This window comes from Maniola jurtina, chromosome 9, assembly GCF_905333055.1.
Source record: "Maniola jurtina chromosome 9, ilManJurt1.1, whole genome shotgun sequence".
NCBI classification, from domain to species: Eukaryota; Metazoa; Arthropoda; class Insecta; order Lepidoptera; family Nymphalidae; genus Maniola; species Maniola jurtina.
Window position 1 is genome coordinate 12,713,002 of NC_060037.1, and position 26,922 is coordinate 12,739,923.

Here is a 26,922-nt window from a genome sequence, read left to right on the forward strand (position 1 = left end):
ATCCATCCATTCATCGGTCAGTATTTTATGCATGCGCCTAGGCCTTTTGGAGAGCGCGGTATCCATAGACTACATACCATACGAAATACTAGACCGCACCATAAAAAGAAGTAAAATAAAACATGTTCTCCTAACTCTTTTATCCGTACGAGATATCTCCGATCACACATAGACTTCCTTAGAGAGTCCTTCCATAGGAGTCCTTAAGAAGAGGTTAAAGGAACCCCTACATAGGGACTTCCTAACTCAGTATCATGCTGCTTCATAATTACTAATAGTGTTTTTGGGTTTTCTCTTATGATTTTTGTAATAATGTGCTCATTTGTATTTCTTTAGTAAAGTAAGTAGGTTTAAGTAAATATTTAGTATAGTTTATTATAAGTATAGATTAAGGTGTAATGGATAAAAGTACATAAAATTAAGAGCGCCACCTCGCCAACAAACAGGCCCACCAGCTTGGCGAGTCACAAAATGTAAAAGACAGGTTAAATTATTACGAATAAAATAAGATTAAAAAAAAGAGCATTTCACAGCTTCAAAAGTCCCACAGACTTAAAATTACGGAACCCTAAAAGCCTAACAGGAAGGAATTTTCCTCATTAGCGGTTTAAGAAGTCCGTTTTATTGTTTTCAAACATACCGAGGGTGGCATGTTTGCCAGTTTTAATTTTTACGCTCCGTCTTCCGAAAAGATTTAAAAGGCCTCATAATTGGGCTGTTTTACTGATAAAATGATAAGTTATTCAAAACTAGAGTAAATAAATTATAATATTAAGTACTTACACGTTGTTTCATACGTGAATTACGTGATGTGATAATTGTGTTGTAAATTTTTTTGATAATCATCTTTGTATAAAGATTTTATACAAATGAGATGAATATGAAGTCATCATATTTTTTTAAGGCTTACTTTGCAAATTTTTTAGAAATGGTTGAGATATTTTTTAAATTTAAATTATAATATTTAGACACGCCGTTCGTGAAAAAAAATAATGAAATACTCAGGTACTAAATAACAAAAAACACATTATACAATTTAGAGTATCCAACTAAAATTTTTCAAATAAAAAATATAGATACATCATCCAAAAATACACTTAATATGTGGTTCGAGAAAACCCCATACATTAAAAAATCCTCCCGACTAAATATTTAAGCGCTGGCATACAGAAATGTAAAAGTCTGTAAATAAAAGAAAAAAGAAATAAATTTAAAATTACACTTTATGTATGAAAAAATAAAAGTTTTTGAAAAAAAATAAATTAAAAAAAACTAAAAATTTATACAACTTAAGGCCCCGACGAGATTCGAACTCGTGATCTCCTGTTTACTAGACAGGCGCTTTAACCAACTAAGCCACGGCGCCGATGTCTACACGGTCGAAAATACCGAACGCTGCATACAAGCCGTTTTATCTTATCTTTTAAGTGTATGATAAGGCCTTGGATATGACTGATTCGCTCATATGTACTTGTGTAACCTAGATATACATAATATTATATTTATAGACGAATAATAATTATTAATTCAAATAGAGTTTGACAAGGCATTCATTTGACACTTTATATTAAAAAAAAATCTGATTGTCAGTGAGTTTTTCAATAGCAGTACCTATTTAGTTTTTGAACCTTATATATTTGAACATTGACTAACTATTTCTATGTATGACTGTAATGTGTAGTGTAATGTGTGTGTATTTTGAGTATATTCAATGCAATTTAGTAAATTTTGTAGCTTACATTGCTTATGTAACATATTTGCACGCCATTACATGGCAAGTGTAGTGACATTAAAATAAACTGTAAAATCTATGCTAACCTACATATGAGCAAATAAATGATTATGATTATTGCAACAAAAAAAAATTGTAACAAAAAGGCCACCTTTGCACCGTCTAATATAGTTTTTTCTAATGTTTTCTGTAGATAAATATTTGTGTGTGCAATAAAGTTTTCCAAAAAACAAAGGATGGGCCGTAAAAAGGTAACAGACAGACTTTCACATTTATAATATTAGTAAATCATTCTAGTTTCGATTAGGCGACATACTAGCCGTCAACTATTTTAACCGACTTCTTTTATTAACTACATGTCCAAATATAGATTTAATTTATATTACAATATTTGAGTTTATAAATCTTAGGACGTAACGACGTATGATTGGTTGGTGTGATTACTGAATGAAATCGTGATACGGTAGCGTCAGTAAAATAATATGAACTTTATTCATTCAAGTTGTAGTTTTTTTTAAACTGCTACACTAAACATACTCGAAGTATTACCTTTTATTAGATGCGTGTTCAAGAATGAATAGGCACCAATTTTTTGGGGTTCCATATCTCAAAAGTAAAAAAGAAACCCTTATAGGATCACTTCGTTGTCTGTCTGACCGTCTGTCAAAATGAACTATAAGGTACTTCCCGTTGACCTAGAATCATGAAAGGCAGGTAGGTAAGTCTTATAGCACAAGTAAACTTTGTGGCCACTTTTACAAAAAAAAGTGTTCATGAACAAATAATTAGTATTGTCAATTTTCAAAGTAAGATACCTATACAAAGTGGGGTATAATATGAAAGAGCTTTACCTGTATATTCTAAAACAGATTTTTATCTATAACAGTTTTTGATTTATTGTGCAAAATTTCAGAAAAAATACCCGAGTACGGAACCCTCGGTGCGCGAGCCTGACTCGCACATGGCCGGTTTTTTCTAAAGTCTAGATCTAAATCTTACGCTTTTATCAGATGCATGCAAAAATCCCGCGGAAACTCTTTGATTGTCCGAAATTAAAAGTAGCCTATGACTCTCCAAGTCTTTAACTACATCCATGCAAAAAGATTAATCGATCCGTTGCACAATCGCGGCGTGATTAAACGACGAACCAACAAACAAAAACACTTTCTTCACTTATAATAATGAATAGTGATATGATAAATATTTTTTTTTGCAGTCTGTCCCACTAGACGCGCGTGGAATACGGCCCATTATAAATACGAATACAAATACGAATACGCGTGGGAACACCTAGCGCCGGCTAATTGCGCACGTCGACGATTTATGACAAACAAACAAACAATGGCTTATTAACATGTTACAATAATTACGTATGTGTGACGGACGGCGCGGCGTGAATTGTGATTTCTGATTATGGCGGGTGCCTTTCACAAATCCTATAAGTATAGGAAATAAGAATATTTTTATTTGCAACTTGCTGATCACAGCAACTTCCTCCGCCTGGATTTAGATTTTTTTGGTTCTGTGGGAAATCTTAGATTTTTCCGGATAGTTTTAGCTCTCACACAAAACATTGTTCTTTGTATTTTCTAATTTTAAGTTTAGTAGTTCATAAATTGTAATATTATTTTTATTATTTTATTGAGATAAATAAACTTATATTTATTTTATTTATTTATTTGAGAAAATATATTCTTTGTCCTTCTCAGGATGCGAGTTAACACTGTGTCCGTCAAGCGCTGGATCTAGGGACCTCAAACTTTCCATGTAGGTTCCCTTTACAACGTAAGATCTCCACTACAAAAGGAATTTGAGAAATTCTGACGGTGTCTTTAGGAACCTAAATCCACGTGGAAAAAGTTGAGAGTACCTAAAAGCTAGTAAAATATTAGACTAACCTAAGAAAACTCGACCAGAAAATTTCTACTTCGACTGAAAATCTTATTACAATATAATAAAAACTTGGACGAATTGATAGCAAGCTTGTTAGTTACCATAACAGTTCTAATAAGTTTAAGTGATAGGTACTGTGAAATAATGATAATAAAAATATCTGAGCTTGTTATGGGCTTCTTCTCCGACCAGGGCGCACTCGGAACCCTCGTAGCTTTGGTTTTAAGTTTACGTAATTAATTATAACCAATTATTATCCATCATTATCTCACAAATTCCTCAATTGATAATCAAAAAGTGTACAATGGTGACCAATTCGAATAGATAAACATGATTTGAGTTTGTGTTTGGAGTCTGACTAGCGAAAATAGTAGATAGTAACAATAATAATAGTCTCGTACTGTCACACTGACCCAATGATCTCGACGCGTCACGAATTCCACGAGATTACAGCGCCTAGCAACAGCTGTTACGATGTCATATCATTAATGCCGTATCGTTTTTATCATTGAAACTTTAAGCAACTCAAACTAGCAACAGATGCTACAACGTAGCGTTTTTATCATTAAATAAATTGAAACAAATTTATATACTTCATTATCTTTTCAAAGAAATAAGTTTTTTGTGTATATGAAACTATAAGTGCCTAATTTTTTTTAATTGAATTTCTCCTGAGGTACTTAGATGTTATTAAATAAAGTATAGTTGGCATTAGACTTTGATTTTTTAGACTTTGATTTTTCTTCTCATGAATTTCATCTTAGGTGCTTCGATTTCACCTGAGGGTATAGTTGGCGTACAACTACGTATGGAACTAAGTAATTTTCCTTTTGATTGTCATGAATTCAACATTGTAATGAATACTTCGATTTCATCTTATAGTATAGTTATTGGTGTACGACTTACGAGTCTAGTAGGTACATGAAATTTAAAGTAATTTGGTGTTTCATTGTCATGAATTTCACCTTAGGTACTTCGAATTCACCTTATTGGTGTAAGTTAAAAATAACTGTGATTCTTAGTGTTCTGTTTTAATCCCACGCAGTGACATGTTTGGTGACGCGAAGTGAGGAGTGGATGGCAAGGGTATCTGTTCCACTGCGCTATTTCGTCAGTCAATCTTGCGCTTCCCGTATAGTAGGAGAGTACAGTACCCAAGCGCAGACACTCCTTCCACTGCCGTTTGGACCTCTTGTACGAGTAGATGCGATTGCGATATTCGTACAAGGGAAGTAGTAGTGATTATGAAAATTACTCACAAAATCTATACAAGTGTAAATTAAAAATTTATAACACCCCCGACAAGGGTTACAGTAACTAGAAAAGAGCTGATAACTTTCAAACGGCTGAACCGATTTTCTTGGACTATTCAGCACCTACGATCCAAAGTATCTGAGTTTTCCAAAACATCATTTTCAAATAAATAATTATTTATCTAGGTAACGTCCATCTTGACAGCTTGACATTTGTCAATTGACATAATATTATGAACCTAACGGTTATCTAACCTTCTTTTCTACAAGAAAACTAGAAAAGAGCTAGAGCAAGGAAACTAGAAAAAATTGGTTCAGCCGTTTAAAAGTTATCACTTTTAAACGGCTGAACCAATTTTTTTGGATTATAGCTAAGAACACTCTCGATCAAGCCACCTTTCAAACAAAAAAAAACTAAATTAAAATCGGTTCATTCGTTTAGGCGCTACGATGCTACAGACAGATACACAGATACACAGACACACAGATACACACGTCAAACTTATAACACCCCTCTTTTTGGGTCGGGGGTTAAAAAGACAGCAAATATTTAAACCTGCTAGGTACATACAGTACTTGGATGGCGCTTATATTGGTTTACTGACTTGGTACTTCCAAAACCATTCTGCATACACCTGTTCCAATATATATTTTGTAGGTTTAACATGTGTCAATAATTTCAATTTTTTTGTTGATATAAAACGTATATTTAAGCAATAATGTACATAGCAACAGGTATGGTATTGACATATATAATATGTTAAAACAGGGAAACGAGGTCAGTGTTACATACGATTGTACCTATTTTATTAATTGTGTCACTAGTAATATGTATTCAGGTTATAATATCGTATTCACTATTCAATTCAGGTATTGTATAAAACTAAACGTACCTATTTAGTTTCGGAATTATATTCCATGACAAGTTAGGTTCTTTACGAACTGCAGGAGATGTGAATCCAAGAATTTTCGATCCGAAATAGCCGTAGTACTTATTTGGTGGTTGCACCTTAGATCTTGAATTTCGTTTTCCGAAGCCTAAGAAATTCGTTAAAGAGCCTAGGCACTATTGCAATCTCACCTTGTGGTTATAAATGATGGAATCTGAGATAAAAGCGAGCTAATTTGGAGTTTAACACCTCTCATTAATTATTTTCGATTTCGGAACTGCTGGTTCTTCTCGGTAGGAACGGCGTTCCGAACCAGTGATAAATTATTTGACGATTCAAAAGCACTTGTAAAAGTTTATTTGAATAAAAATCTATTCTATCCTAGAACGAAGATTTACGATGATTATATTATATTTACTGAGTGAAATGAGACGAAAACGTCCACATGGAAAAATTTATTCCCTTACTAGCTGACGCCCGCGACTTCGTCCGTGTAGAATTAGGTTTTTCGAAATCCCATGGGAACTCTTGGATTTTCCGGGATAAAATGTAGCCTATGTGCTAATCCAGGATATTATCTATCTCCATTCTGAATTTCAGCCAAATCCGTCCAGTGGTTTTTGCGTGAAGGAGTAACAAATATACACACACACACACATACAAACTTTCGCCTTTATAATATTAGTGTGAAGTGTGATGCAATTCGAAACATGGTGTTAGTATGTGCTTTCCTCAATTAAAATTGAACATTTGAAAAATTCTTAAAAATACTTTGAGAATTTTTCAAAAATCCCGCGGCTTTATCCACGTGGGTATAGGTTTTTAAAAATCCCGTGGGACCTTTTTGATTTTTCGGGATGAAAAGTATCTCTCTCTCCAAGTCTTTAACAGCTATAAGTTATAACCATGCAAAAAGTCGCGACAATCCATTACTCCGTTGCGACGTGATTGAAGGACAAATCAATAAACCAGCAAACCAAGAACCAAACACTTTTTCGCATATAAGATATAGTGGGTAATAAATAGTAATTGTAAAAGTAAATTGTAAATAAACTCATTCCACGTTCAGTTAAGCGCGGTTTTATCCTAGAAGGCACCAATTCCGATCATGGAACCTAAGAAATGTTTCCACGGAACTCTAAAAAGCTCCAACAAAGGAACAAGTTCATGGGATCGCGCACTTTACTCGTGAATTACGAGTGAAGGCCTGTTTTACGTTTAACATCGAATTGCTCTCACTTATCTTGAGATACGGGCGGAATCCTCGACGCCTCCCTCGCCTTCGACATGTGATAACTAACATACCTATGGTACCATAGCGAATAGCTTTAAAATGTACTTACATAACTTAAAATTTAAAAAATCCCCAACACAAAAACCTCTATAAGAAAACTAGAAAAGAGCTGATAACTTTCAAACGGCTGAACCGATTTTTTCGATTATAGCTAAGAACACTCGATCAAGCCACCTTTCAAACAAAAAAAAACTAAATTAAAATCGGTCGGTTTAGGAGCTACGATGCCACAGACAGATACATAGATAGATACAAAGATACACAGATACACACGTCAAACTTATAACAGCCCTCTTTTTGGGTCGTGTGTTATAAAAATAGTACTTTCTGGGGGAAAATATTTTTATTTCAAAAAATTTAAAAATATTTGTGACGTCAGTAATCGCCTTCCGTACAGCGTGACGTTTATAATTAATAATGTCAAATATTTTGAATAATCTATTTTTTTTAATTATTCTATTTAATAATGAATTCTAGCCTCATGAACTGTAATAATAAAATGATGTGATGTTAGGTATATTAACATCACATCATTGTATTATTACAGTCCAAGACCCTACTAGTGTTTCTTATGTTATGTCTGTGACTCTACCACTGCCTGTTCAGAAAGCAGTTCTACTGAGAAGAGCTAGGAAAAACTCAGTAGATGCCCTTTTCAAATTATAAAAATTTACAGTACACTATACTATCTTTAAAACTCATCCAGTTGCTTCTAAGCAACTTTGTCTATAAGGTTTCATGAAAAAGGGCCCAGAAGTCTAAATGCATTGCACACGTTACATTGTTCAGTTTATCTTTGTCCTAATTATGTCCAAACTTTTTTCCGAATGTGTGTATATTATTTGGTTATCTGTACGCTTTCGACCCCGGATCGGGTTATCAGCTGACACGCTGGCACGAATATCGGTGAATGGCGGCAAGGTCAATGTGAACACTCGAGGCAGAGAGATGTCATATATCTATTACCTACTAGAGCGCGCAATGCCAATGTTAGGTGATTAAGTTTTTGTGTTTTCTTATTTTATAAATGGTTTGCATAAGTCAGGGTTTGTTAACTTTAGAGTATTTTTAGAGCCTCGATAGCTCAACGGTTGAGGAGCGGACTGAATCCCGGAAGGTCGGCGGTTCAAACCCCACCCGTTGCACTATTGTCGTACCCACTCCTGGCACAAGCTTTACGCTTAGTTGGAGGGGAAAGGGGAGTATTAGTCATGATTAGCACGGCTAATATTCTTTATAAAAAAAATGCAAATACAAAATGCAATTTTACCTGATCACGAAAACATAAAATGCACAATGACTTTTGCTCAGTCTTTTCAGTCAAAATTATGTACCCTTATCCGACTGGCATACAACTGGCCATGTATACAACATGAGTAAAAGCATAGATACTTAATTCGGAGACGTCACTTGCTAAACCCAAAAGACCTGCTTCTATTAAACATCCTTTAGGTGCTAGCCAAGTCGCTTGTCTGACGCATGGTGTAAGAGGATTGCTTCTCTATATCTAAATATATCATCTCAATGACGCGACGTATCACTATCAGCGAGCTTATTCAATCATCCGACATTTTCGGAAATTCCGGCACGACAACTATTATTATTATTCTGAACCTGTTTTATTTTGCGCGTCTATTTAATCGATTTATTTATTATTATTCATCTAATTAATGGTATATGTTTTATTAATATAAAGTTATTAGATATCTAACTTTATAGGTACCTTAAAGTTGAAGTATGAAAGATACGTGGATTTCCAAAATAATTGTATACGGGTCTATTTATCAACATCGCAACGGTTCATTACTGAATACGGATCTCGTTTTAGAATGAGAAGAGTTTTGTTAAAGTCTGAGTGGTTAACAGGGCTCTCTCCATCACTTACTCCATACAATCGTAGACTCAATTTCACTTGAACATTAAACAATCAAAGTCCATGAAATTCTGCATTTTCCAAAATGGCGGCGCAAGCGGCAAAGATACGAGGTAGCAAAATGAAAATTCGGAAAGAGCACGTCGAAATCTATAAAACCACCAATTTGCAAAACTCCCGGAAAACTTTCAATCTAAAACTTCCAAATGACTGGGCTATAATATTCGCAAAAGTGTGTGAAGTCTATCAATCCACCAACCAAATCCATCGACCAAAATCTTCTCATTCTTATTACTATTAACGAACCTGTTTTATTTCGTACGACTTGTTATATCAATTATCTAATTATGTAATAACTATTATATCTACTAACAATTACGTAATACAACATACATTATTAAGTAGGTACGTACTTACCTAGCACGGTCTACGCAGTACGCATGATTAGATAACTAATCAGACACACTACCTACTTAGTTTATATTTGGTTCAATACTTCAATAGGTACGTTATTTACTCTGAAATTCGCTTTTCCCCTTGATTCCGCATGAATTTAGGTTTTATAAAAATCTACAATCCCTTTACAATTATTTTTTTGCTTATTTAAACAACGAGTTTTATACTAGTAGGTAGGTACCTACCTACTAGTACCTAATTTCTTCAAACACAAGTGTGAATTAAAAATTTATAACACCCCCGACAAGTGAAGGTTACAGTAACTAGAAAAGAGCTGATAACATTCAAACGACTGAACCGATTTTCTTGGATTATTATAGCTAAGAACACTCTCAATCAAGCCACCTTTCAAACAAGAAAAACTAAATTAAAATCGGTTCATTACTTTAGGAGCTACGATGCCACAGTATACACAGATACACACGTCAAACTTATAACACCCCTCTTTTTGGGTCGGGGGTTAAAAATTGCTCTGAGCTTTGTAGTAAGTTTGTAGTTTGAAAAGAATAGCGTGGTATCCACAGTCTATTTTACTACAAAGTATAATTAATATGTATGTATGTTTATTAGACTTGCAACGAATAGTATATTCGGCAGTATACCGAATACCGAATATTCGGCGAGGCCCCTGACCGAATAGCCGAATATTAGGCAAAAGTATTCGGCTGGATTTTAGCGCCAAAAACTTGTACAGACGTGATTGTTTCGCGCTCCTTTGTTTTGTTCTAATGTACCTACTCGCCCGCGCGCCCGCTGTTGCTCTATTACCACAATAATTCAAATACATAGAATCCTCCATTTTTCCAATCCAGAAGATGATTATGTACCTGTGTTATGCACCAATGACTACTTAAATGATTATAACAGAAATGAAAATATGAATATTATACGTAATCCATCGATTTTAATTTTTCATTTTACCAATTATTTCTCTATGACAAAATATATTATTTAAGTATTCGGTATTCGGCCGAATAATATGTAGATATTCGGTATCCGGCCGAATATAATAAAAGCAGCCGAATAGGCCGAATACCGAATAGTAACCGAATATTCGTTGCAAGTCTAATGTTTATACTTTATTGCACCACAAAACACAAATGACAGGTTACAGAATTACGTAATACAGAGGTTAATACGTAAGAGTATAGAGAGAGATCTATGATAGAGAAGTGTTATCTATTTACTACATTGTAGTATCGTTTACTTGACGTAGGCGCGAGCGCAATCTTATGAGTTATGAATGAAACGTTTGTGAATGGCGAGCGGATGTGACGTCACAATGGCGTCGAGGCGCTCACGCACCCTGGCCGCTAACAATTCATCTACTTAGAGGAAGGTCACACTAGCGACAAATGTCAATACAAAGTTGGTATACATCTTATAGGAATTGTACCATCATCATGCTCATCATTAATTGACGTCCACTACTGGACATAGGTTTCTTGTAAGAACTTCCACATGCCACGGTCTTGCGCCGCCGCCATGCAGCGGCTCTACTCATTTGATGTCATCCGTCCATCAAGTCTCACAGTCCTCCAACTCTGCGCTTTCCGATGTGAGACTGCCCTTCCGGCATTGGGACCCCAACCTCTCGGTTTTTCAAATTGTAAGCCCTGCCCAGTGCCCATTACCGCTTCAGTTTCACAACTCATATAGCTATGTGTGTTATTCTGGTTCTCCTATGGATTTCCTCATTTCTGATTTGATCATGTAGAGCAACTCCAATCACAGCTCTCTCCTTATCGCAACTTTAAGAGTATAAATGCATCTTTTACTTTTTAATATTGCTAAAAAAGGACGGAAAATGAATTTTAAATTTAAAGACCCTAAATTTTAGTGCACTCTACAGATTCAAACAATAGGCTCGCGACTGCTACCTAAAATCACGAAGTTTGACAGTTCTAAATTAAATTAGGTTTGTCTATCTTTCTCTTATTATATTGGTAAGAAAAAGATGCGAATACTCTAAAACAATACTGTAAAAAGCAAAAAACTACATCGTAGAGTTTCAAATAACTAAATTGGTGTTACGAAACAAAATGGCAGTCAAAAAGTTGCTCAACAAAAAGTAGCTAATCCGATCAAGTCCTAACACTTATTTGTACCATTCATTGTTTATAAAAGCTGCAATTTTTATCGCGAATCCCACGATGCACTCGCGTGAATTACTCGCATGTAACTACTTTATGAATGAACGCTGTAGGTATTTTATAAAATCAGTGCCATTTGCGATTTTGCCTGTTATTTTCGTATTATTTATCTATTGTTTACGTGATTGCACTTTTATTCGTCCGTTTTCAATATTATTTAATTCTTATAATGTAGATAACGGGTGCATACCACGATTAAGAGGGCTCTCTCCGTCACTCGTTTCATACAATCGTATATATATGGTAAACTACATATTTTTAGAAAAATCTAAAACACCACAGACACAGATATTAATTTCTAGAATATGTCTGCAAAATTTCATGGACTTTGGTTGCTTAATATTCAAATGAAATTGGAACTACGATTGTATGAAACGAGTGACGGAGAGAGCCATGTTAATGATTTTATTTATTGATATTTCGACCCAGATAGTCACGATGGGACGGGCTGTGCTGCGAGAGATGAATTTCGAGCTGCCATGGGCAACATCGATCCAGCCGCTTTCTTGTTCTTTTCGCTGGAACTTCACGAGCAGTCCGGCAAAATACACTCACTGGTTTACATAATTATACCACTGCATTCCATTTCACATGCTTGCTAGCTAAAAGACATTCTCTTAAAATTCTGGTGTTTGCGAGTTTCAATCACTTCACGCACTAATCTCGGTACCTATACATAATAATATAATACCTATACATATAATCCAGAGTTCTGTTCCTGGTTGTAGAATACGCCCATGGTATGTACCCTACCAGTTAACTAAATTATAATATCTCGCTAAACCACGAAATAAGCTTACAAGTGTAAATTAAAAATTTATAACACTCCTGACAAGTGAAGGTTACAGTAAGTAGAAAAGAGCTGATAACTTTCAAACGGCTGAACCGATTTTCTTGGATTATAGCTAAGAACACTCTCGATCAAGCCACCTTTCAAACAAAAAAACTAAATTAAAATCGGTTCATTTGTTTAGGAGCTACGATGCCACAGACAGATACACAGATACACACATCAAACTTATAACACCCCTCTTTTTGGCTCGGGGGTTAAAAATTATTAGTTATTCAACTCTGTTTCCAAGCTTTTCATTTTACATTTAACTAGATAATGCCCGCGATTTGGTTCGCGTGGATTTAGGTTTTAAAATCCCTTTGGAATTTCTCTTCACTTTTAATATTTGAAAGCATTTTCAATATAAGAGTCTGGGTAGTACAGAGCGTCGTGTTTGCGACTGCAATGCAAGAGCTGCAGTTCACTGCAGTTACTGCAGCGGCGTGGCAGAGTTACGTGATTTACCTGTTGCATGTTGCAGATGAGCCTGTATTCTAATAGAGAGAGAGAGCCAGCGAGTGCCAGACCTTCGTTATTTTATAAAAGCTGAAAGTTTTACAACAAAGCCCTTTCATATGGTATAGTTATCTTACTTTGACAATTGAAATACTTTTTTTTTTTTTTAATGATGTAATCACAAATTCGATGAAATCAGGTTTTCGGACTTATTCCTTTACTTGTGCTATAAGACCTACCTACCTGCCAAATTTCATGATTCTAGGTCAACGGGAATTACCCTAGGTATAGGTTTTCTTGACAGACACGACGGACGGACGGACAGACAGGCAGACAGATAACAAAGTGTCCTTATAAGGGTTCCGTTTTTCCTTTTGAGGTACGTAACCCTAAAAATTGTTGATGACCCCACATATATGTATATAGTAATTCTTTATCACACTCTCCCGTCCCTGAGTCATGAACACGTAGCCGGAAGCGCCCGTCGGCACGCGGACTTGTAATTTTAGGCAATTACGAATTAACACCAAAAAGGGAAATTAATTAATACAATTTTTTGTACTAATTAACCCATTTATATACAACATAGCCGTGTTAAGGTGCCCTTCGAAATTTACAGATTACAGCAACATAAAGGATTTACAGAATAGTATACCTAGGTACATTAAAATCTACTAAATATTACAGATTTTTTTGTCTTTAGCCACATAACGTCAAATGTGTTCCTCCCGACCAAATCTAAAAGGAGAAAAGCCAATCATGCAGGAGATATAGTGCATTAACACACGTGCATTCTTTATTCCCTCACTCTCATATTACGGGAGATAATTACACGGGACGGCAATTACAACATGAAGAGATAGTGAGATCTATAGAGCGCACTTTAACTTTGCTTAGACTTAAGACACTGTTAAAACGAGACAGCGTTATACAGCTGGCATAAATCTGTCTCATTTTAACTGAAACTTAAGTCTTAGCAAAATCAAAGTGCGTTTCTACCATAGGTACCGATTTAATGACAGGTCATAATGAAAAGCGAGCATTGAGCTTAGTTTGAGTTCGCATCAAGAAAGACACCGCATCTCGGGTCGACTCGGCTGGTGCGCGTTGCGCTTAAGCCTTCCGCGTCCTTGAGTTTTCTAGTCTCATAGCGACTAACCCTCTATAGAATAAAGCTAGTCTAGAGTCTATTAGCATGATAAACGCGTAGACTCGCCGCCGCCATAGCTTGTTAGTCCAACATTTCCACCATAACGATTTATTGGTATGAGTGACTTTGCGAAACGTACAAAATACCTCCCTTTTTAATTTTCATACTCGTAGATTAGAATTTAGCCCTTGACTGCAATGGGTACGGTATAGGTAAGTTGGAGTACTTCGGCCACCTTATGAGAAATACCAAATATGACCTCCTTCAACTCATTATCCAGAGGAATATAGCCGGCAGAAGACCACCTGGCCAAACAAGAACATCTGGCTCAAGAATTTACGCCAAGAGGGTAAATTAAAAAAAAATTGGTACGGTAGCCAACAAAAATGGTTTTTTGGCCTGATCCGAGACTCGAACCCGGGACCCCATGATCCACAGCTGAACTACTGGTCCAACGAGGCAGTTATACGTATAAAATATATAGGTACTAACTTATTCGTAGGTATTAACTATATTATACTAACTCATTGAAAATTTTATACGCACTTAAGAAATCGTTTCTTATTCAACAGTCAAAAGCTCTTTGTATGTTTTGTATAAAGAGATAAAACAAAATTCATAGTGGTGAGCGCTGTGGTCTTATAAGTGGCAGGTCCCGGGTTCGATTCCCGGCGATTTAGCGTTCCAAGAAGATCCCACATAAAAACTGATAACGAGTGTGATAACCGATAAGGTTATCGCAGTCAGGGCTAACTTATTATCCAATAAAAAAATGGAATTGTCCACAAAAACTGCCAAAATGGGTTTATTTAAACTGGCATGTCCTTCACAGTCGGTAAGCCCGATTCCATGTTAAGAGAAGGAACCTAAGGGGCGGGTACCCGGCGCTTTCCATACAAATATAGATTAATTGAATATTAACCAATTGTAATTCACTAACAAAAATTCTAATATAGAACAGTACTCAGAAAATTGGCACATTTTTACTCCCTCAAGCCAATCGACACTGGCGAAGTGCATTGTGCTGGTCTGGCATTACAAAAAACCACCAAACAAGAGGAGAAGAAACTCAACGAAATATTGTAGACACGCATTTCTAACTTTCCGGAGTTATGTGCGTCCTGAGCAATCAAAATATAATACCTATCACTTCCTTTAACAGTGAAAGAAAAGTGAGAAAATCTGCACGCCTGAGTTCTCCGTAATGTTTTCACCGCACCGCCACCGAAATGGACTATCCAATGCAATCCATCAGCCTGTAAGCGTCCACAGCTGGACATAGGCCTTTCCAAGAGCGCGCCACCAAACACGGTCCTTCGCCTTCCTCATCCACCCGCTCCCCGCTACCTTCTTCAGGACTATGCTCTATCTAAAATCTAACTAAACCCTTTTTATTCTGAGGAGACTTTCTTTGATAACCTCAATATGTACAACTTAAAGTTACAATCATACTTGTACACTTTATAAATAAAATACATTACTGACCTAATACTTCGTTTATAAACGTGATAGTTTTTTCTAATATTTTCCGCAATTTTATTATTGTGTTCTGGTAACGGTAATTCCCTTGTGGTTTTGAATTCGATACCATTCTGTATTTCTTGATTGATATTTCGTACATTATTGCCTACAATAGGTATAGAGCAGAACTAACGTTATGCGTTATGCCTGTACCTACACCCAAATATATAAGAAGAAATATAAAATTTATACTTATCTACATAAATCAATAATAATATAATCAATCCTAAATGTTCTCTAAAACTCATCTTAAGAGGGCTCCTCCGTCACTTGTTTCATACAATCGTAGTTCCAATTTCATTTGAATATTAAGCAACCAAAGTCCATGAAATTTTGCAGACATATTCTAGAAAATAATATCCATGTCTGTGGTTTGCCAGATTTCTGATAAGGAACTTCTAACAAAACGAGAGGCTTCACCTACACTGGTAGGCGTCAAATGTTACCTACATTTGACGCTAGGTAGGCTATGAAACAACTTCACGTCACTGATAGCTACCATACTTGACATATCGTCGATTCAGGATCAAACCGAGAATTTCCTCACTCTGGTTCACTGGTAGCCTCTACACCAGCCCTAATAGGAAAATGTGTATGTGTAGGTAATAGGCTAATAGGTAAAATATATTTGTAATCATAATAGGAAATATGTACATAAATTAACCACATATTATTCTAGTATATTCGCAACAGAAATATGCATGAATTCGGGGAAAAATTATAATACAAACGGGTAGACATCGGTTGACCCTTTTCAAACAAAGATGGTATTGAAGCAGTGGGAACGGAAAACCTTGTCGACTATTTACACGTAATATATAACCAGTACCCACACATATACACACAACTATGTATATGTGTATTTGTGTTATAATAATACGATAAATAATTCGGGGTTTATCGAAGGGGCCGCGTTCGCGATATCATGTCGGGGTGTCCATGATTTTTGTGTTTCGTAAATACCTATAACACAAATGTCTCACGGCTGAACACGCCTGTTAGTCGAAGTATGCCCGACTATATCCTATTCGTGGAAAGAAGTTAGTATAGCGCTCTCTCTGTTACGTATTCCCGTACAAATGATAGAGACAAAAATCTCAGTGGGCGCTAACCATTTTGAGTCACCAACCAATCATAAACGAAACTATGCTTTCCAATTTAATTTCGAACGTTTTTGAAAACATTTTCGAATTGAATTTCGAATGTTTTTTGAAAACATATTGGTCAAAAATCCGATAGATGTTGGGGTCTCAAGGTGCTGGAATGGCGATCTCACACCGGAAAGCTCAATGTTAGAAGACCCCTGCCTAGGCGGACGAACTACATCAAACGAGTCGCACGGAGCCGCTGGATTCAAGCGGCGCAAGACCGTGTCGTGTGAAAGTCCCTGCAAGAGACCTGTGCCTAACCCTCTACCTCCTATGGCCCTACCAATCTCTCGGTTAAACCTATGGGCCGAATCGCGGGAGAGGGCCCCGGTACTTGCTTTTGGCATGATTCCCAGGGGCACCTCCTTGACTCCCTACAAATTAGCTCTGTCTTTGTCCCTCGAGTCTTCCTTTTCTGGAGCAGACGTTCACATCACGCAGATACCCGCGTGCCCAGCCGTCAGGATTCTCGACGACCTATCTCCAACAGCGGACGTCTGTCGGTTATGATGATGATGATCGTAGTTTACGTAATTAATTATATTATTATCACCACTTTATCGTCCTACAAATCTTACAATTCTGATTATGTATTATAGAAGCAGGCGTTATTTTGCGGAAGTCCATGATATACAAGGAACCTTACAACCTTACAAAGGACCTTACAATGTCTAATTGCAAAGATTTTCTTCTCCTGAGGATGCTCCGGTGTCGGGGCGAAACGCGCGTCGAGTGGTGTTGGAATTTCTGTGGTGCTGCGTACCATACAGATTTCGTTGGTTTGGCGGATTATAGCAAATTAAGCTTTTGGTTCCTTGAATTCTGATAATCAAAAGGTGTACAATTATAGTACCTACCTACTTTGAATAAATGATTTTGAGTTTTTTTTGAGTTTTGATTCGTAACAAAGAAACGGCAAACATACGCCGCGATTGGCAACAAGGAAGCCATGGCCACCCGAACGTCGGATAGTGGCCAAGGTCAGAGGCGCGCACACTCGCAAACTACGAAATCCTTGGTTGCGGTCGAAGACCCGCGGAAGTCGATCCGACCAGCGAGATAGACCCGTCGTCGGTTGTGTGGTTCCTCCTTTTTTCCGCCATTGACAAGTTTGCGCTTCACTAAGATCTCACGGTCTTAAACACATTGAAAATCTAGATGCGGCTATCCAACATCGGTCTGCGACGGATGCTCATTACTTTGGTCGCTTTGCTAGGAAAATCCGGCCAAGGGCGAGTCAGACTCGCGCACTGAGGGTTCCGTACTCGGGTATTTTTTCAACATTTGACACGATAAATCTAAAACTATTATGCATAAAAATAAATAAAAATCTGTTTTAGAATGTGCAGGTAAAGCCCTTTCATATGATACCCCACTTGGTATAGTTATCTTACTTTGAAAATTGAAACACATTTTTTTTACATGATATAACCACAAATTCACCCTTTTCAGATTTATTTGTGTATGTGTACTATAAGACCTACCTACCTGCCAAATTTCATGATTCTAGGTCAACGGGAAGTAACCTATAGGTTTCTTGACAAACACGACGGACAGACAGACAGACAACAAAGTGACCCTATAAGGGTTCCGTTTTTCCTTTTAAGGTATGGAACCCTAAAAATGCGAGTAGCGTAGAGAAACTCTTGGTCACTAGCAAGATCGGAGGAAATAGACCCCATGGACACAGCCCAAGACGTTGGTCCGAGCAGATCAGAGAAGCGGTTGACACCCCTTCTGCAAAGCCTTACAGGCACGGCCTCTAACAGGGAAAAATTGCGCAACATCGTGAAGAAGGTGATATCTAAGGAACCACGATCCTCAAAATTGAGGGTCCGACGCGAGATCTCACCATCTCTAGAACCATGATAGCCTAGTGGTTAGATCTCCGCTTCCTATTCGAGAGGTCGGGGGTTCGATCTCGGGCTACCTAACTTTTCTGAGTCATGAGCGTTTTAAGTAATTAGGTATCACTTGCTTTAACAGTGAAGGAAAACGTGGTAAGGAAATCGCATACCTGAAAGTTCGCCACTTGGCCAGTGTGAACGTTTTATTGTCAAAAAAGATTAAATTTGAGACAATTAACAACGTTGCTAAGTAACGATAGATAGATAGATTACGAGATATTAGATTGATACGTGTTGATTGTCTTTCTGTTAACTTTCACGCTTTTCTGGTGAAATAGCTTGCGTCCCGGAAATTGACTACTCCTCCGGCTATTTTTGGCAGAAAATTGAAGAGTTCCGACCATCGTACAAGAATTAACACTCATTTTTTGAGAAGTAATCACAATTTCGTAGTATTCGGACTCTTCCCTTCAGTTGTGCTATAAGAACTTGGTACCTGCCAAATCTTAAGAATCTAGGTCAATGGGAAGTACCCTATAGATTTTGATTCCCTTAGCGGCTCTTGACAGACATGACACACACCATAGCATGAACTAGAGTGAGGGAACTCTCGGTTTGCTCCGGAATCTACAATATGTCAAATATTAGGCTATGGTGACGTAAAATCAAAGAAAAATAGGGCACCTTTAGGGTTACCTACGTCATTTGACGCCTGCCAGTGACGCCGATGATTCGACGTTTTGTTAGAAGTTCCCTAACTGTCATGAACTGCGAAGTAGTGGGACCCTAAAAAACTTAAATCCACGCAGACGAAGTCGCAGACATCATCTTGTTCAAAACAAAATAATCTGGCCGTCTGAATTGCCGAACAGATAAATTAAACATCTATTCAAATTCAATTTTAATTCCAAGTAAGTATGCTTTATTCAAATGGGTTCAACATGCCCTTTGAATCATCAAAACCATTGGTAATTTTGACCCGCACGAGCATTTCAAAGTTTATTCTTCACTCTTCTGTGAACGAGCATGAAACTCAGAGTTATTCATTCCAAAGTAAATATCAAAACTGAATAATTTTACATAATATCATTATTTCGCTTCCATATATAAATCCCGAACCAAACGTAAAAGGAAGAATTATAGAATTACTTAAATTCCTTTTGATTTGAGAGCAAATTAAAAGCGCCGATCGGCGGTTACGGTTTTTGGTACCCCATGAAAAGCCCATGAATCGAAAATTAACTCTTTGATTTTCCAAGATAAAAAGTAGCCTATATATCAATTCAAATTTCAACCAAATCAGTCTAGTAGATTTTGCGTGAAAGAGTTACAAATATACACCCATACACACACGCATACAGATACACACGTACAAACTGTCGTCTTTATTATATTGGCGTGATTATGCTTTCCAAAAACCTGTGGAAACTTTTTGTTAATAATTTTCAATGAATATATTAAACAGGGTACTAATATCATTCAACACAAGTGTAAATTAAAAATTTATAACACCCCCGACAAGTGAAGGTTACAGTAACTAGAAAAGAGCTGATAACTTTTAAACGCCTGAACCGATTTTCTTAGATTATAGCTAAGGACACTCTAAATCAAACCACCTTTCAAACACAAAAAACTAAATTAAAATCGGTTAATTACTTTAGGATCTACGATGCCACAGAGAGATACACAGATATACTAAACTAAAATAAACTAAAATTAAAATCGGTTCATTATTTAGGAGCTACGATGTCACAGACAGATACACAGATACACAGACACACAAATACACAGATACACACGTCAAACTTATAACACCCCTCTTTTTGGGTCGGGGGTTAAAACCGACTTGCATTATTGCTAACTCTGACTCGGTACATGACAGTGAATTGTATCATTCTCGTATTTTTGCGAAAAAAAAAAAAAGATTTTTGTTAAACAGTTACGTTGTAGCCCGTAAGCCGTGCGATTTCAGTCAGTCAGTCGGTCAGTCAGTAAGTAGGCATAGAAGCGGGTCTGTGTAACTGGTGGCGGCTTTATGTCATCGTGTCAGACGGCCTTCAGTTTTAATGTTTATGCAAATCACGTGAACAGCTTATACAAGTTTCCTACGATGATGTTGCGACACATTTCTATGCATACTTTAAAAATAATAGTTTAACTTTAATAACATGTTTGTAATTGAGATGATGCCTATATTAATAACCCAAAATTTAAAAAACACCCGACACAAAACCTCTATAAGAAAACTAGAAAAGAGCTGATAACTTTCAAACGGCTGAACCGATTTTCTTCGATTATAGCTAAGAACACTCTCGATCAAGCCACCTTTCAAACAAAAAAGAACTAAATTGAAATCGGTTCATTCGTTTAGGAGCTACGATCCCACAGACAGATACACAGATACACACGTCAAACTTATAACACCCCTCTTTTTGGGTCGAGGGTTAAAAATAAATCATTTCTTAGGAATTATTAAATAGAAGATCTTCCAAACTTCGTAAAATCCACTTCTTGCTAAAGTACGTCGAATTATGTCAAAATGACGTCACATTTGTGAATTCTGTGTGTGAATTTCATACAAGCTCCCTTACTTACTAAGCGAGCGTTTTGATAAAAAGTGACCGATTTGACTAGTAGTGATCATCCCTATTGTTTCCAAGTTTTTCACACATTTTTAGAAGTTTTGACCCCCAAATATTTGCTAACAAGTCTTACAATAGTTCTTGTTTAAAGCTACGAAACTGGCAGGTTTTTATTAAATAAGATTGTAGTGATGTAACATTGATAAAGAGTTTCAGAATACTTTAATTAATGCAGATAACCTTTGACTTTTTTATTAATCAGGGTTAAAAGTATGCAAAGAATACAAATTTTGGAAATACTTGTAATTCAATAAAAAAAAACTATATTTTGTTAGTCAAAGACAGCTCTGGCCTTGCAGGCTCATAATGTATAGTGTGAAGAGGTCAAAAATGGAACTAAAATTATCCCGTCGAAATCATCGCGCTCGCTTGCTGCCGGGAAGGTCCTCAAAAGATAAAGGCGAAAGTTTGTGTGTATGTGGGTATGTTTGTTACTCTTTCACAAAAAAACTACTGGACGGGTTTGGAAATAGATTTTACCCTAGATTAGGCTACTTTTTATCCCTGAAAACCCTCGTTTTTTCCAGAATCCCGCCGGTTTCCGAAAAACGAAATTCATGTAGCGTGGATGAGCTATGCTATAACTATAGTTATAGTTTGCCATTGCAACCTTTATATGGCTAGGATTATATGTTGGGAAAGAGAGCAGAAATGAGGGCAGAAAAACCTGAATTCACGTGGACGAAGTCGCAGGCATCAGCCAGTAAGTAAATAATTTGAAGTGTTACCACAACCATAACACTAAACATCGACGAAGTAACTTTACTGCAGTAAGAGTAACAGTAAACATATCAATTCAGGTGACTTACACAAATTGACCACCAGCACCATACATACAACTGGTTACATTACTGTTTTCCAACTTTGGACACTTGTTTTCGTTCCCGCTAAGTTGGATCTGCGAAAACTTTCAACTTTAAGTAATTGAGGTTTGTATACGTTTGATTTGTGAGAAAGATTTTGCAATCGCATTAGAGCAAGTCCAAATACAAACTATTCAGTGGACATCTTTGACATATCTACGACTTCTGCCCCATTTTAATGCCAGGCACATCCGACATATTCTCACGCATGACGGAGAGAACTCGGATAACGAAAGCCGGAGCTAGTGCGTAAGTTACTTCGGAACGTATTTTCACGGGTTAAGATCGGATGTAGTGCGTAGCTTAACGAAAGTCTCGGCCGAAATGCATGGAAAGCTCAGTAAGTTAAGTTATAGGTAAATATTTAGGTTTTTAAGTTTAATTTATTAGCATTTATGTTTCATCTATGTTCATTCTATGTCCTGTGTTTGCGCCTAGCTTATAGTCCCGAATATAAAGTATATTTATTTATTTAAGTAATGTCCTAATGATCATCGTGGATGGGTTGATAACCATGATCAACCCATCGACGGTTAAATATAGAGCACGGGTCTCCTCTCACAGTGAGAAGGGGTTTTTTCCATAGTCTACTACGCTGAGGATTGGCAGATTTCACACACCTTTGAGAATATTATGGAGAACTCTTAGACAGGTAGGTTTCTTTTAATGTTCTTGTGTTTCTTTGACGATATTTTCCTTCAATTGCAAAAGCAATTGATATTTCATTACTTAGAACGCATTTAACTCCGAAAAGTTAAAAGTGCGTGGCCGGATATGAATGATAAAATATCAAAGTTTTTCCATTCCGTCCATGCAAAGTGAGTATTAAGCAAGTTTGTATAGGTAAACTTCATTGTGTTGTAAATTGTAAACAAAACAACTAAATTATTTCCAAGATCAGATAGCAATTGTTTAATAGCAATTGCTTAAGCAATAAAGTGTTGCTCAATCGTAAAAAATATTGAAGTATAATGATGACTCTATCATTTTGAATACAATAAGTACCTACCTACCTACTTGCCGAAAACTGCTTAGCCATTAGGATTAAGTTTAGAGTATATATTTATTTTACTGTGCAATAGGGTATTTGACATCATGTAAAATATAGGATCTAATGAGTTATGGAAATCAACTATTTAGTTGTAGTAGTAGTAGTAAATAAGAAACCGGCCAAGTACGAGTCAGACTCGCGCACTGAGGGTTCCGTACTCGGGTATTTTTTCCAACATTTTGCACGATAAACCAAAAACTATTATACCTACATAAAAATAAATAAAAATCTGTTTTAGGATGTACAGGTAAAGCCCTTTCATATGGATACCCCACTTGGTATAGTTATCTTACTTTGAAAATTGAAACATATTTTAATTTTTTTTAATGATGTGACCACAAATTTGCGATTTTCAGATTTATTCCTGTAGTTGTGCTGTAAGACCTACCTACCTGCCAAATTTCATGATTCTAGGTCAACGGGAAGTACCCTATAGGTTTCTTGACAGACAAGACGGACAGACAGACAGACAGACGACATCCTATAAGGGTTCCGCTTTTCCTTTTGAGGTACAGAACCCTTAAAAAGTACGAACAATCTTACCTCAATACTTTTCGCCTGTTATTAGGATGTAGCCTCGAAGCCATGACAGGATCAATTGCCTTCAATTTGGAATGTATCTCTTCATTTGTAAACTTACTCTCATTGTCTATGTCGTCTTTTAACGTTTCTATATCTATAATATTCTTTTCTTCACCTTTTGGTGTGGTTATATTATCTTTTACTTCAGATTCTGATATCGAATCGACTTCTTGTTTAGAATTGTTATCTTTTACTTCAGATTCTAGCGTAGAATTGGCTGTAACTTTTGAATTACTATCTTTTAAATTTGATTCGAGTGTTGAAACTTCTTTATTATCTTTAGAATCATCACATGCATTGGCAAGCCTCTTACTATCTCCTTCACTCATGACATCCGTTTCATCAAAATGTCTCTTTCTCTTGCTCTTATCCCATAGTAATTCGTCAGAGTCGTCGGTATGTTCGACTAGTATCTGATATACTATAGATTCTATGTAATAGTTTGTTCCTCCAACTATAATGGGTATTTTGCCCTGTTTCGTTAAATTTTCAATCTGGTTTTTTTGGTTACGAAAATTATTGCATTAATGATAGATACAAGGAAGACCTACTGGAACTAAGCTGAGCCAAAATCACAATTTCTGTAATTCAAGCAATCTTTAACATACTTACTTACTATACTTAAATATGTAAGTATTGTATATTATGTCATCCCAAAATCTTAATCACATCACACTAATATTATAATGGTGAAAGTTTGGGTGTTTGTTACGCCACAATGACTAAATCGATTTAGCTGAAATTCGGATGGAAGATAGCTTTCTCCTAAATTAAGACTAAGGTTACTTTTTATTCGGGAAAATTACTAAAGCGTTTCCGCTAGATTTTTAAAGATCCACGCGGATGAATTCGTAGTCTATTATCTTTTTTAAATACATATGTTTCATTATTAATAACAATTATATTTTTTCAACGTAAACCTAAAGCTATCAGGGTCCCAATCTGAGAAGCACTCCGCAAATATCCTGTAGAGAAATTACTTTGTTGACACTTTCATGTACACCTATTTAGTGCATTGTTCCATACTAATATTATAAATGCGAAAGCGTGTCTGTCTGTCTGTCTGCCTGTCTGCTACCTTGTCACGGCCCAACAGTTTAACCGATTCTGACGAAATTTGGTACAGAGTTAGTTTATATCCCGGGGACGGACATAGGCTACTTTTTATCCTAGAAAATCAAAGAGTTTCCAGGGGATCTTTAAAAACCTAAATCCACGCGGATGACTTCGCGGGCATCCTCTAGTCTGCTATAAACTGAAGTTTAAGAGCAAATAAAGCTTAAGTCTAACAACGTACATATAGACAGACATAGATAATAATAGTGTATGTCCGTGAATTAATATGCCGTTGTAAATGTTTTGACATTTAGTAATGTCGCAATAAGTTTCACATTAGTCAGATTCTTTACATAATTTTTGTCAAATGGCACAATATAAATGTCTCATGACATTCAAGTATGTTGATACAATGGATAATATATCAAGTATATGCAAAGCTAAGCTACTTGAGCAGTCAATGACCGGTAGAGCCACAAATACAAAACGTGTTACTATACATTTAATGCGTCTGAATAAATAGGCAGAGGAAAATTAAGCCTTTAACTATATCTATACAACAAGTGTAAATTAAAAATTTATAACACCCCCGACAAGTGAAGGTTACAGTAACTAGAAAAGAACTGATAACTTTCAAACGCCTGAACCGATTTTCTTAGATTATAGCTAAGAACACTCTCGATCAAACCACCTTTCACTTTAGGATCTACGATGCCACAGAGAGATACACAGATACACACGTCAAACTTATAACACCCCTCTTTTTGGGTAGGGGGTTAAAAAATCACGTCGATACGTTACTCTGTTGCGGCGTAGTTGATGGACGAACTAACAAACAAACTTTTATATTTATAATCATCATCATCAACACATCGCCGGCTCACTACTGAGCATCAGCTTCCTCTCAGAATAAGATGGGGTTGGCCATAGACCGTAGTCTACCACGCTGGCCAAGTGCAGATAGGCATACTTCTCACACCTTTGAGAACATTTCGAAGAACTCTCATATTGTGCATGCAGGTTTCCTAACGATATCTTCCTTCAACGTTAAACCAATAATTGGACTTTATCCATATAAGATATAAGTTATTTCAACACGGCAATTTAATGTGATTAATAAGGTAATCTTTTCGTGAACACATCTTAATTTTTTTATGACATAACCACAAATTCACGGTTTTTGGATTTTCTCCTTTACTTACGTGCTATAAGACCTACCTACCTGCCCATGATTCTAAGTCAATGGGAAGTACCCTACAGTTTTTCTTGACACGACAGACGGGCAGACAGAGAACACAATGATCTTATAAGGGTTCCGTTTTTCCTTTTGTGGTACGGACCCCTAATAAACATTACATTCTTCATTAAAATGTGCCATTTGAAATTCACGTAGGCAAATATCGAATTCTCAAAATTTCACAAATCCTCTAGAAGGGTACGAGTACATTATACAGTACATACAGCTTTTGGTCCTAAATGCATTATTTTAATCTACCTTACGAGCTAAAGAGCTAAAGAGTGTCATTTAAAATTCATGTGACGTCTACTTAACAGGGCTCTCTCCGTCACTCGCTTCATACAATCGTAGTTCCAATTTCATTTGAATATTAAGCAACCAAAGTCCATGAAATTTTGCAGACATATTTTAGAAACTAATATCTGTGTCTGTGGAGTTTTAGATTTTTCTAAAAATATGTAGTTTTAAAATTACAGGGGCTCAAAGATTTGTATGAAATTTTTAAGACCGCGTAACTTTGAAACTGAATATTTTAACAGAAATCTGGAAAACCACAGACATAGATATTAGTTTCTAGAATGTGTCTGCAAAATTTCATGGACTTTGGTTGCTTAATATTCAAATGAAATTGGAACTACGATTGTATGAAACGAGTGACGGAGAGAGCCCTCTTAAGAGGACGACGAATTCTAAATAACTAATGCAAAATTTTATAACTGAAATAGAAATTTTCAACATTTTATACCAAATCTATAGTCCGCGACAGGTTGAGATGGCAATCACATGACCTCTCCATGATATACGCAGTATCTATGTTAGTACTGCTTACATCGCTAAACTAAAACGCCAGCAATAGAAGCCAAAGCAGGCATTTGAGTAAATAATTACAAAGCAAATATTTTATAATTTATGCTTTGAACAATATGGCATTAATTATACTACTGGAATTGCGTCGCATTCCAAAGGAAAGATGAAATTTGGGAACTGCTGAAT

The 26,922-nt window shown here is 36.3% G+C and overlaps 1 protein-coding gene and 1 non-coding gene across 2 annotated transcripts in view; both read right to left on the reverse strand.

Annotated features, from left to right (window-relative positions):
- LOC123868535 (tRNA dimethylallyltransferase) overlaps positions 1–26,922 on the reverse strand; it is a 313,525-nt gene that overhangs the window by 103,434 nt on the left and 183,169 nt on the right. Inside the window, exon 3 of the mRNA XM_045911093.1 lies at positions 23,598–24,130. Coding sequence (XP_045767049.1) covers positions 23,598–24,130 — 533 coding nt within the window. The remainder of the gene's footprint in view (positions 1–23,597; positions 24,131–26,922) is intronic.
- Trnat-agu lies at positions 1,293–1,366 on the reverse strand. Its single transcript has one exon. It is a non-coding gene; the product is annotated as a tRNA-Thr (tRNA).